Raw genomic sequence first — 13,470 nt, forward strand, 5'->3', positions numbered from 1 at the left:
CCGGTCAATATAAGTCTAGCCGTGAATAATTCAAAACTAGTTGGGGGTTTTCGAAAAACCATCCACTTTTGGGTTATTTAGACTCAGAATCACGAGTACTATTGAATGAGACTAAGAAAAAAAAAGTGTCCCCAGTTTTTCATACAAATTTTTGGTGTCAGTTTTGTAACGGTCCATAATACAAAAAAATGTATGTGAAAATGCGTTACAAAACTGTCCTTAACACATCGGTGTTGCTAGATTACTTTTTTGAAAAATAGATAAATAAATATTATAGGACATTTTTACACAAACCGACATAGTCCCACAGTAAACTAAAAAATACCGGCAAGTGTGTCGGACTCGCCTACCGAGGGTTCCGTACTTTTTAGTATTTGTTGTTATAGCGGCAACAGAAATACATCATCTGTAAAAATTTCAACTGTCTAGCTATCACGGTTCATGAGATACAGCCTGGTGACAGACAGTCGGACAGAGGACTCTTAGTAATAGGGGGTCCCGTTTTTACCCTTTGGGTACGGAACCCTAAAAAGGCTTGTTTTGTAGGTACTAGATGTATATAAATACTTATATACATAGGAAACATCCATAACGGAAAGCATATCCGTGATAAACACACAAACAAATGGCCTTAACTAATCCGTAGATTGATAAAACCGACTATAATACGAAACGGGAAATAAGCCAGAAATCAAAAAAAGTCATAAGATAAGATTTATTTTTTGTACCATTGCAATTCCTATTATCCTCAAAAGCAATTTCGAGTTGTCAAATTAATATTTATAATACCTCTGCCTGGGGCGGAGAGATTATATTGTAAAATTGAATGTTTGAATATGAAAAACATTAAAATAAAATCGGGCGAAGATCAAACCTTTCAAGAACCCAAATCAGGTAACCTTTTGATAGCCATTTTGCCAGTTGAATCACATTTAAATATTAATAATACATTACTAAGAAAATAATACATTTATGTATTGTTTTATACTTGTTTTTAATAGAAAACATAGATTTTTCATTTAGAGCATCCCACCAGCTTCGCTTCGATTTTTCCAAGCACCTATCAAAAATTAAATTAAATTTCTTTATTTGAGAGACAACATTACCCTACATATTGCCCCATTGCTCTCTTTTTTTTATGTCCAGACCAAAAATAGACTCCCTTTTAGTATTAATAAAGTAACGTTCATAAGATAAGCAAAATTCTTCAGGTCTACAGATCTTTTTACTAAATGCGGCAACGCAACACAATAAAGTTAAGTTTTAAATGATTCACGGTTAGTTTCACTAGACTTATATTGACCGGGATATAGACCGTGATTACCTTTCACAACAATTCAAAAGGTAATCACGGTCTATGTCCCGGTCAATATAAGTCTACAATAAAGGTAATAGACCGCGGGCCAGGAACAGATTTCCATGACCAATCGCCTCCCGGGCGAAAACTCGTATAGTGGTTAACAGCTATGTATGATGAACCCTTGTGAACGTCAGCTGCCGCTCCGTTGGTGGGTTGAGGAATGGCAGCAAATAAAGTCTATAAATTTTTTTTTGTCATCGCCTCCTGCTTGATACTTTGTCAGATGATAGTTTAGATGCTATTGTGAATAAACAAAATCGTCAGCCGATTGTATCGCTGTGGAAAGTCCGTCAGCTGGTCCATGAACATGTAAAAAAGAAAATTCTTTTCAGTCATTGGCGTCATCGCCTCCCGTTTGATACTTTGTCAGATGGTAGTTTAGATGCTATTGTTAATAAAACAAATAGTCAGCCGGTTGTATCGCGGTGGAAAGACCGTGTTACGCCTTTCGGTGGCTGCCATTCCTCAACCCACGAACGGAGCGGCAGCTGACTATCACGAGAGTTCATCATACATAGCCTGTAACCGCTATACGAGTTTTCGCCCGGGAGGCGATGACTGACGAAATTTGCGCCTGGCTCGCGGTCCATAAGCAGATAACAATATCAGAATACCTATTTAACCCAAGCTTCATTTGAATATGAATACGTCGTAGCAATTTTCTTTAATGTGACACATAAATTACTTGCCGATCGGTAAGGTTAGGTCGCAAATTATGTGGGATAGATATAACTTCGTCCCCTAACTTCTATTCATTGTTGGTTCCCGGGCCTGGGTATTACAGTAGTTTACCGACTAGGCGAGCCTGTGAGCGGGTTAACGAAAAATAGTATGACCAACGATTATTCTCTGATTCTTTGAATGAGCTGTCACATGAATTTGAACCTTAACACTATCACGATAGTTGCTTTTTAAACGACACGGTTGCTTTGGCACGTGCTGTAGACCACTCTTAAAAGAAACAAAAGATTTAGTTTAACGGATTAGTTCCTGAGCCCGAAAAAATCATCTTAGATAATTCATACTATACCTACAATGGCACCCGCGTGCGTGCGCCCTAAGGCCCAGTCATACAACGAATATGAAATTTGCTGTTGAAATTGGAACCTATAGAATATGAAATATAGTTGAATGAAGATATTATTGATCTTTTCATGATGTGGCAATCATTTCATGAAATAATGGGTTGGCCATATAAAAGAGTTAAAAAAGGTTTAGACATGACATTTCTTAGCACATGAAATGTAATTTTAGTCTACGGAATAAAAAAACAGAATTTAAATGAAATTATCTGGCCAAGACATCTCTTGACATTTTGCTGGGACGTCAGTCGTCCATGACCACAGCTGAAACGTCGGGTAACGTATTAGACATGAGTATATAGTTCGCGAATGAAAGATTCAAATGAATTACTTCACTTTAGTCACTCTTTAATTCACTTTCAGTTCGGATTTAGGTATTTAGTTCTTTACTTCAGCAGTTCAGTTTTATTATCTTTTCAATTACTTGCTCATTCGCTTAGAAAGTGACAAGGACGCCACGTTTAAACCTTCGATACATAAATTCATTTGTTTGAGTGATTCATATTGAATGAAATTATCAATCGAATCCTTCATTCAACTCAATATATCCGCGAATGAGAGATAGAAAACCAGTACTGTTGACATACATCTTTTGAGCTACTGAACTAAACTGAACTAGTGAACTAAAGGAGTGAAGTACTTCATAGCGTATGAAAGATGCATATCAATAATTTTTTTTTGTGACACATTTTGCACATGACTATAACGTAGGTAACAATAATGAAATATGTGTAAAAAACGTCAAAATTTCAAGTTACTGTTGGCTTGGTCCGTTTAACTTTAAGCATTTGGAACACGCGTCCCGGGTCTCACCAAATTTCTTCAACGCCTATAATTGTCCCTCGCCAACGGACTTTCACATCGGCATCGTAAATTTAAAAAAAGGTACCTTTTACAAACCGCCCCTTCTTTTTTGTGGCCAGTCGTAAAGGGTATAAAAAACGGGGATCGGGCCATAGATTTCGCCTTTGTGACTTTTCTTTCGCTGACAAAAAAAGGTACCTATAGTTTTCTTTTTTTTTCTAAATCTTTATGGGTTTTCGGTGTTTCGGATGTAAATTAGGAAGTGAAGGTTATAAGAGTAATTGTTGAGCGAAGCGATAAAGGGGAAACGTGATTCCGGTTGCGCGGTCGGCGCTCTTGCCTTTTGCTTCATTGTTTAAAAATGTGTATACATTTTTAAACTTTTTTAACCCGTAAGCAATTAAAAAAAAATAGTAGCCTATGGTAGATAGTTTAGCGGTGAAAGGATAACAGACAGACAGTCATTTCGTAATTGTAACTAGTCTCTATCTGCGACTTCGTCTACGATAAATAATGATTCCCGTGATAAAACGTATCCTATTTCCTTCGCCTCTGAATTTCATCTGAATCGGTTCAGCGGTAAAAACGTGAAGGGGTAACAGAATTAATTTCGCAATAGGGTATTTGACTACTAGTCAAATCAGTTTCTTTTTCGAACTGTCAAAACGATTTTGCTACTATGGAATTTATATGAAACACTAGCATGTGACGTCACAATCAAATGAAAGGTACTCTTTATAGTTTTATACGGGTTTTAAAATAAAAATTGTGTCTAAAAGTAATTGCTGTCTACGTTTCTCTAATTAATCTTCTGGTGGTTTATTTCAAGCATGGTGTAAAATAATTTATATTAAATACAGTGAAATACCCTATTGTAATATGTATTACTAAGCTATAATGATGTACTTCCCCGGCGGACCTTAAACTATTTCCATACTAAATTTTATTTTAATCGGTTTAGCGGTTTAAGCGTGAAGAGGTAACAGACCGACATACAGAGTTTCGCATTTATAATATTAAGTAAGGATATTTGGTATGGATTTTTCTATTCGTACTATATTTCACCCAAAAATTTAACGTTACATAATTCCAGTAAATAGGTACAGTCAAAGGCAAAAATATCGATCCAGACAAATGGCTCAAAAATATGTGAACACGACTTTATTGTCTAAGGTGTAAGAGCGTACACATATTTTTGAAACTTTGGGAATGTATATATACTTATGCCCTTGACTGTACACTGACAGAACGACATTCACTAACTGATGGCATTCAGTTATTTTGCATTTCGCTCGTACTTTTGTACATTTACTTACGTAATGGCGCGAGCGAGACATCATTCAAATATATATTATTCTTATTTATTTATTGAAAACACATTTACATGACATTACAGTATAAAACTAATGCGCCATGAAAGTTAATTACATTTAAATTACAACTAGCACTATGGTATATTTACAACACTAAATTACTATACAGTTGAGCACCTATCATCCATCCTCTCACAAAACCTCAGACATTCACTGCACACAGCCGTCCATCGCCACGCAAACATATTGCAGTCAGTAGCTGATGTCAGGAGCGCATTCAATAGTGTGAGAGCACGAAGAAGTGGCGAGTTCTTACGCGACACAGTGCGAGCCGCCGGCACTGCCAACAAGTCGCGTCGGCGGGGCCTGAGAGCCATCCTGGGAACGTCAAGGACAAACAGTCGTACCAGGCGGCACACCAGCTCTGGGCAGTCTGACTCGCCACGCAGGACCCGTAAAGCCGTAGTCGATAAAGAAAAGTTTCGCCTGACCTCTAACGAGTTGTAACCGAGGGTCCCTAACAAGAATTTGGTTGGGTACAGAAACGGGTAATACCCGTACATTTTCTTGTATAAGGATCTTAAAAAGGCTTTTTGAACTTTCTCGAGTAACAAGCCATACGTTGACTCGACTTATATCAAGTTCGTTCGAAGTTGCCTGTAATAAATTACTTTCGCATTTATAATATTAGTAGGGATATACAGGATGACTAAAAAGTAAGTGCATTCCCGTTTCCAGGGAGGTTTTGGGATTATACTGAGCATCTTTTACTATGGGACCAACTACAAAATCGCGAAAAAAATTACCCTCCTATAGAAAATGGACCAGCCAAAATGTATGAAACAGCCAAATATTTTTTTTCACGATTTCGGGGTTGGTACATAGTAAAAGTTGCTCAGTATAATCCCAAAACCTCCCTGTCAATAGGAATGCACTCATTTTTAGCCACCGTGTAAAGTATGCATTTTTCGACTGTACCGTACAGTCCAAACCTCAAACTACGAGTAAAATACTTCCATATTTAACCCGAAAATTGAACGTTACATAATGCCAGAGTTAGGCACGATAACCAGACTTTAGGTAGAATAGGTACGCAGACTAATTTGTAATGCTTAAATTTTTTAGGCGGCCTTGACTTTCAGTTCGCGAACGATTGCGATAAAACCTAAAATCTAGTGTTTGTACCTACCTAATTTATTTGCACGTGAATGTTATCGGGTTGAGTTGCGTTGAAACTAATAATTTACGAATTTAATGGGGCTTTTTTAGTGTTCCGTACCGAAAGGGTAAAAACGGGACCCTATTACCCAGATTCGAACCCAGGACCATCGGCTTCACAGGCAGGGTCACTACCCACTAGGCCAGACCGGTCGTCAAACTGTGAAGATTAAGTGAACTATTTATGTGTATTTTTTAATTATGTACATAATAAAATATTTTATTATTGTTTGACGGCCAGCCTTGACCTCTGTCAGTCTGGCACATTGAAATCTGTCTAAATAAAAGCGTTGAGTAAATTTACTATAAATTCGTAACAAAGGCTTTTGTATACGCTACAGGACCCCGCTTTCTTTGAAGGACAATGAATGTCCGTCACGGGAGAAATTATTTCCCCCGTGACATTTGTTGTATTGTCAGATGTGCGTATTTTACCAACCATACAATGTGCAACAATAGTATATTCCCTTACGGTCACAGAAAAAATAATAGTACTACCTACAGAAGGTTCACTGTACTTATAACAAAATACTTTGTTTAGGTATACCGAACGTGCCTAAACATATTATACACGGTGGCTAATAAAAAAGTGCATTCCCGTTGCCAGGGAGATTTTGGGATTATACAGAGCAACTTTTACTACGAAATCGCGATAAAAAAAGTACCCTCCCATAGAAAATGGACCAGCCAAAAATGTATGAAAAAGCCAAAACTTTTTTCGCGATTTCGGGGTTGGTCCCATAGTAAATGTGGCTCAGTATAATCGCAAAATGTACTTGGCCCTAACATTTGACGATGGTGCAAGAAGTGAGTTTTTATGCGGACCATACTGTTTTCAGGCACCATGATATGCTGCTACCTGCTGTACAGCCAGCAAAAGGCGACGGCGGACGAGGCACTCAGGTTCTACGGGACGAGACGGACGCATGACGAAAAAGGTAAACCACATTTTGTGATTTCGGACCCTACTCTACAAAATAAATAATAGTAGGTACAGAAGTTTCATTCTCTAACAAAACGCGTCTATTATGACAGATATGACCGCAAGGTGGCGCAAGCGCGAGCAGGCGTCCGTTCCTTAGCGGTGTGCGGCAACCGGTAACTTACTACGGCTAGACACCAAAATTGGTGTGGGCCGCATGTACTTGTAGCGACGCGACGAAATCGCGGAGTGAGCCACGCCTGGCCCTACTACAAATAGCTATGTGCAGAGAATAGACAGAATAAGATGTCGCTTTCGTAAAAACTAGTGCCTACCTATGCCAATTCTTGGAATTAGTTGTCAAGCGGACCCTATTATTAGGCTCCCGTTGAGCCGTGGCAAAAAGGCAAGGATAACGCTAGAAAGAATGAGGAAAAGAATATCTTTATACCCGACTGCCTAGTGCCTATTTACTAAATACCATACGCGAGTTAAAAAAATAAAAAACCGGCCAAGTGCGAGTTGGACTCGCCCACCGAGGGTTCCGTACAAAGGCTGTATCTCATGAACCGTGATAGCTAGACAGTTAAAATTTTCACAGATGATGTATTTCTTTTGCCGCTATAACAACAAATACTAAAAACAGAATAAGATAAATATTTAAGTGGGGCTCCCATACAACAAACGTGATTTTTTGCCGTTTTTTGCGTAATGGTACGGAACCCTTCGTGCGCGAGTCCGACTCGCACTGTAAAGCGACCAGCCCAGTAAATTCTGAGTTTCGAGGTAGGTAATTATGTTCTCTTCAGAAAATTAGGGTTTCAATGTAAATCACTACATAGTATAAAACAAACTCGATTCCTGCTGTCTGGATGGATGTCTGTCCCTATGTATGCTTAGATCTTTAAAACTACGCAACGGATTTTGATGCGGTTTTTTTTAATAGTTAGAGTGATTCAAGAGGAAGGTTTATATGTATAATACATCAGCATTACACCCGTGCGAAGCCGGGGCGGGTCGCTAGTACCTAATACAGTCCAGATGGCACACAACATTCAGTATACGTTGTCCGCCATGTGCATTTCTATACAATGTGACTTTGTAAGCAGATGGCGTAATCGGGGTCAGTCAAAGCAAATGGCAATAGATGCCTTTCAAATAAAAGAAAAATGGAAAATGTCAATTCTAAAACCCGATTCTTGGCACTTTTTACATTAATAAAAAAAAATCGTTAATTATGCTAAGTAGGTACAGACGCCTTGAGACAGAGCGACCATGGTGCTCAAAAATATCTGAACATACAATTCTCACACAGATAAAATAACTAATCTTATTTCACATTTCCAGGCGTAACGATACCATCGCAGCGGCGCTACGTGGAATACTTCGCTGCCCTCGTCCGCTCCCGTCTCACATACACCGCCACTAAGGTCCACATTCGGGAACTCATCATGTCGCCTCCACCGATGTTGAATGGAGGACAATGTTCGCTGGAGCTCACTGTGTCGCAGGCCAGTCCGCCACTGAAGGTAACAGAATGTACAGAATTCCCACCGTTTATACTTCTCACATACACAACTAAAGTCCACATTCGGGAGCTCATCATGTCGCCACCACCCATGTTGAATGGTGGAAAATTTTCGCTGGAGCTCACTGTGTCGCAGGCCAGTCCGCCTCTGAAGGTAACAGAATGTACAGAATTCCCACCGTCTATACTTCTCACATACACAACCAAAGTCCACATTCTGGAGCTCATCATGTCGCCACCACCCATGCTGAATGGAGGACAATGCTCGCTGGAGCTCACTGTGTCGCAGGCTAGTCCGCCTCTAAAGGTAACAGAATGTACAAAATTCCCACCGTCTATACTTCTCACATACACAACAAAAGTCCACATTCGGGAGCTCATCATGTCGCCACCACCCATGCTGAAGGGAGGAGGATGCTCGCTGGAGCTCACTGTGTCGCAGGCCAGTCCGCCTCTGAAGGTAACAGAATGTACAGAATTCCCACCGTCTACATCTGCCGCTCAAGGTGCTAGGATAGTTAATGTACAGAATTTCCACCATCTACTAATCGATGGTCAGCGAAAGATCACGAATCACGCCCTAACGCATGGCGCTAATGACGCATTGCCTTTCTCACTCGACTGCGTTGATGTAAGAATTAAACTCGGGAGTCTTGAATTAAGCAAGGACAATTCAGTGTAATATCATTGGTACTATCTTCTAATACTTCTCACGTACATTGCTACTAAAGTTTGCATCACGTACACATATACGCCTACATCCGATATCGGATCGGAAAATGTGAAAACGCTCTAACAGCTCCTAAAGTATTAATATATGATTCCAGGCACCAGCGGGTTGTCACGAAGTCCGGCGCGGTCCGTCGGCAGTGTCGGTGGCGCTGACGCACTGCACGCCCATGTGGGGCGACGTGCGCGTGGACGTGTGCTCCAAGCCCAAGGTGTACATGCGCAAGGAGAAGCTGTTCCACTTCTGGTTCAACACCTTCTTCCTGGCCGCGGGGCTGGACGCGGTGCGGGTGGAGCCGGATGACGGTCAGTTCCTCTAATACTTAGTGCTAGTTGCACCATCCGCACTGGACAGACTGATCAACGTCAACCGGCGCGCCCCGGCGGTTTACTATGAAACTTTCCATACAATAAAATTTAGTGAACTCTAACGATGACAAACAGTTTGGTGCAACGGACCCTTACAATTCCAGCAGATAAGTGGACTTAACATTTGTTGGGTTGAATTCCAAACTGAACTATGCAAGAACTATGGAGTTAGTGGGTCCTAACAACAAGTCATAGAAATTTCACTAAACCAGCTTCTGGCCGCAACTTCGTCTGCGTAAAATGATGATGATGATTGATATATACTTTGTCCATCCTCAAGCCCCAAAATATCTTCGTACCTTTAAATCGGTTCAGCGGTTAAAGCATGAACTGGGAACAGACAGACGGACAAAGTTACTTTCGCATTTACAGTATTAGTTAGTAGGATTAAAAGCTAGAAAGGACCTAATTTGGATGAAAAAAAAAAAACCACTTGATATGATAGGATGACCTTTTAATTAATATGATAAAATCGGTTTAAGTTTTTGTAAACCTTACCGAATAACGTCCTTAGGTTTGATAAAATATTGTTACCCGCGAACAAGATGCATGTAACTGTGTCGAAATATCGGGAGCTCGTAAACAATACAAAAGGTAATCACGGTCTATATCCCGGTTGATATAAGTCTAGAGAAAATATGTGACGTTTTCAAGTAAAAGGTACCACTTTGTCGCTTACCATAAGGACGAAATTTGTTTGTATCTTTATTAATAACCTGTTAGAACGTTCTTACGGCAAGCGACAATGTGGTACCTTTTGCTGGAAAACGACACATATAGTTGATTTCTTAATGTATACATTGTATTCCAGGTTCGAATTTGGAGACGTTCAAACTGACGTTAAACAAATGGCAGTTGGATGACGCACATAAAGACAAACAGCATAAATTATATAGCGAAGATTTTAAGGTGAGTGGTCTATTGAAGTTAAGTCGTTAATATAGTTTTTAATTTTTAAAGTGAGGTTTCAATTTGTTAGATTTGGTTTATTTTGTGTATTATTTTAACGTTTTTTACGGTTTAATTTTCGATATATTGGAATAATATTTTTTTGGCATTTAATTACATTTTGATTGATTTCAACGGTCGTTTTTTATTATTTTGCCTTTTTTGATTTGTGGATTTGTTTTTAATTAAACCCAGAATAGACAATTGTATTATATACGAAATTCTAACTGTCAATATCGGTATTTGATGGCCGGAGGTTACAATAAACCAAGTTTTTTTTCGCTGGCTATGATATGCATCAATTACTGTTCGGGACAGAGGTAAACCGAGTCCGCTGGAACAATCAATGATACACCGGTTTAAGTAGCAACAAAGATAGATATAACTCCGTAATAGATGGATACAGTCTAAGGAAAAAACGTGCCTCGAAAATCAAGAAAATTTGATTCTCGTTCAGAGGGCGCTACTAGTTTTGGCCTACAGTCGTATAGATGGCGTTGACGGTTTCGTTTGTTATATAACAATTTTAACGCATATCAGTGAAAGAACATGGGTCAAAATCATAAAAATAATTAATGCAAATAAAAAAAATCATTTATCTATATTTAAATACATTCTATCGTATTTTTATAAATCTTCATTTTTAGTTTTAAAGTGTGTCGACAGATGGCAGTGAATTTACTGGGGTTACAAAATTTACTACGACAGTACCGCTCTAGTATAAGTTACTCTATGGTAGCAATTATGAAACATTTAGTCGATATGTTCATATTGATATGATACGTGATCCCCTCGCTAGGTGGAGCTGATCGTGCAGAAGCTGCCGTCGTCGTCCAAGTTCACGGGCAGCGCCCGGCGCGCGGGCGCGGGCGCCGCCACGCCGCCCTCCTCCTCCGCCTCCTCCGGCTCCGAGCCCGACACCGAGGCCGACGAGCACTGGGACTCCGGTGAGCATGCGGACACCCTCCCACCACCACCACCACACCCCCCCGACTACGCCCGACGTCTGGACGCACCCCACGGTGTGGACGCGCCGCCCGGTGTTGACGCACACCGCGGTGTCGTACTCCCCCGTGTGGACGCGCCGGCGCCGCGCAGACCGAGCCGGACGCTCGGGGACGTGCGCGCCTCCTGGCGGGAGTTTAGTGGAAAGTTTGATAAAAAGAAGAATAGGGATAGCTAGTGAAAGTGTTATAATTAGACGGATTACATTTTTTTAACTACGTGAAATTATGTAGTGCTCCGATCTCGATTGATCGTGCGACGCTCGAAACATTGTTTAGCGTGTCCGCTTGGAGATCCAGCCTCGTGTTTTAAACGAGCTCGACGCCCTCGGCCGTGTCGAGCCGTCGTCACCTCTCACATGTTAAAGTGAGTGCTGTTGAGAAAAATGCTAGATTAAATGAACGAAAGTTGAAAATATAAAAACCAGGTTTCGTCTAAGAACTTCCATTAGGACAATAGGGCTCCATTGTGATGAAAGGGACCTTGAGCTGAAGTGATACCAAAAATTCCACAATTTCAGATGATATAAAAACATATGTAGACTCAATATAAATCTTTATAAGCGCTCAACAACATTATAGAATTTCATACATATATTGAAATTGGCTATCAAATGAAAGACAATATCTGCAGGCTCTAAATCTTTCAGCTCTAATTCTTAAGGCCTGTCGGATGCGTGAACGTGTACACGTTGTAATATACAGATCTTTATGAGAGATGACACACCGCTTGAGTGTCGTGTGCGTGCACGTAATACACGTTGCCATATTACACGTTCATGCACACGCATCCAGTGTGCTCTGGCCTTAAACGTAATCGTAAATCCGGGAAATATAAATAGAAGCGGAGTAATAGGTAACAGTTGTAAAGTTATATCGTTTAGTTTAATAAAAGCGGGATGTGTGAAGTGTGCTACAGCAATACGATGCGTGTACTGACACAATTTCAAACAACTATAGTATGAATTTTCTCAAAAGGCCTCAGACCCTAATCCGTTAAACAAAAGCCTTTGTTTCTTTTATAGACTACTAGCTTTTGCCCGCGACTTCGTCTGCGTGGACTTAGTAACCGCAGCTAGAGTAAGAATAGCGCCTGGAAAAATTTTCATAGCAATCTAAATTTGATAAAAACTATCTTATGTCCTTCTCAGGGACTCAACCTATCTCTATGCCAAATTTCATCTAAATCGGTTCAGCGGTTTAAGCGTGAAGAGGGAACACACAGACAGAAAGAAAGACAGACAGACAGACTTTCGCATTTATAATATTAGTATGGATAATATATATCTATCTATTTCACGCGTGCCAAAGCAACCATGTCGTTAAAAAGCAATTATCGTGATAGTATTAAGGTTCAAAATATAACAGCTCATTCTGAGATAACGAGTTTGGGTAATAAAGGACGAACAGTTGCCTGTATGTGGCCTCAGAATACAGAGCTGCTACATAAATTTGAACCATATAAATAGGACGGTAAAATTTATTTTTAAACGAGTTTGTTCCCGTTCAGTCAGTAGCGGTAGCATTGGTAACCACTTAACAAAAGAAACAAAGGCTTTTGTTTAACAGATTAGGGTGTGAGCCGTAAAAATCATTTGAGAAAATTCATACTATAACTGAGTTTGGCCAGACATTGTTTAAACGCAGTATATACCATCTTTTTAGAACCTGACAAGTTTTTATTTAGCCCTGAGATAGTGTCATTTCAACAACTAGTTCTAAACATCAACACTGACTGCTTAACATCAGGCGGGCCGTAAGCTTGTTTGCCACCGACGTAGTATTAAAAAAAAAAAACATTATTTATTGGAATGCTAAGCAATCATTCGTCCTTTTATTGATGTAAATGTTTTATTTAAAAAAAAAACCTTGTGTGGTAAAATCGTTTATAATTACGAACTCAATTCCTCTTGTTTACACTTACATCGGTGACATTCGATAACTTTCGACGTCTGTTGTCAAAGAAACTCCTTGCCAATGAAATAAATTAGTACCACTGATAATCCGCAACATGGCGACGGCAAAAAAAACTCTCAAGAGTACGTTATAGAAGATCAACCGCATTAAAAGGTGCTGTCTTACTGCTACTGATATGAATGGTCAGCCAAAGTCATTAAAAAGATACCTTGCTTTTATTATTAAGTGAGAATTCTAGTTGCTTATTAGTAAATATAGATTATTTTTTCTAATAAT

The 13,470-nt window shown here is 39.7% G+C and overlaps 1 protein-coding gene across 4 annotated transcripts in view; it reads left to right on the plus strand.

The window, feature by feature from the left end:
* Positions 1 to 13,470, plus strand: part of LOC134746471 (phosphatidylinositol 3,4,5-trisphosphate 3-phosphatase and dual-specificity protein phosphatase PTEN) — a 71,101-nt gene that overhangs the window by 41,097 nt on the left and 16,534 nt on the right. For 3 of the 4 annotated variants that reach the window (XR_010128236.1, XM_063680869.1, XM_063680870.1), the window contains exons 4-8: positions 6,617 to 6,715; positions 8,047 to 8,687; positions 9,055 to 9,262; positions 10,137 to 10,234; positions 11,073 to 11,220. Coding sequence is in view for 3 of the 4 variants with exons in the window: in XM_063680869.1 (XP_063536939.1) it covers positions 6,617 to 6,715; positions 8,047 to 8,687; positions 9,055 to 9,262; positions 10,137 to 10,234; positions 11,073 to 11,220 (1,194 nt within the window). In the remaining variant the exon portion in view is untranslated. The remainder of the gene's footprint in view (positions 1 to 6,616; positions 6,716 to 8,046; positions 8,688 to 9,054; positions 9,263 to 10,136; positions 10,235 to 11,072; positions 11,221 to 13,470) is intronic. The other variant, XM_063680871.1, reaches the window with a different exon arrangement.

The sequence above is a fragment of the Cydia strobilella genome, chromosome 13 (genome assembly GCF_947568885.1).
Source record: "Cydia strobilella chromosome 13, ilCydStro3.1, whole genome shotgun sequence".
In the NCBI taxonomy this organism is placed as follows: Eukaryota; Metazoa; Arthropoda; class Insecta; order Lepidoptera; family Tortricidae; genus Cydia; species Cydia strobilella.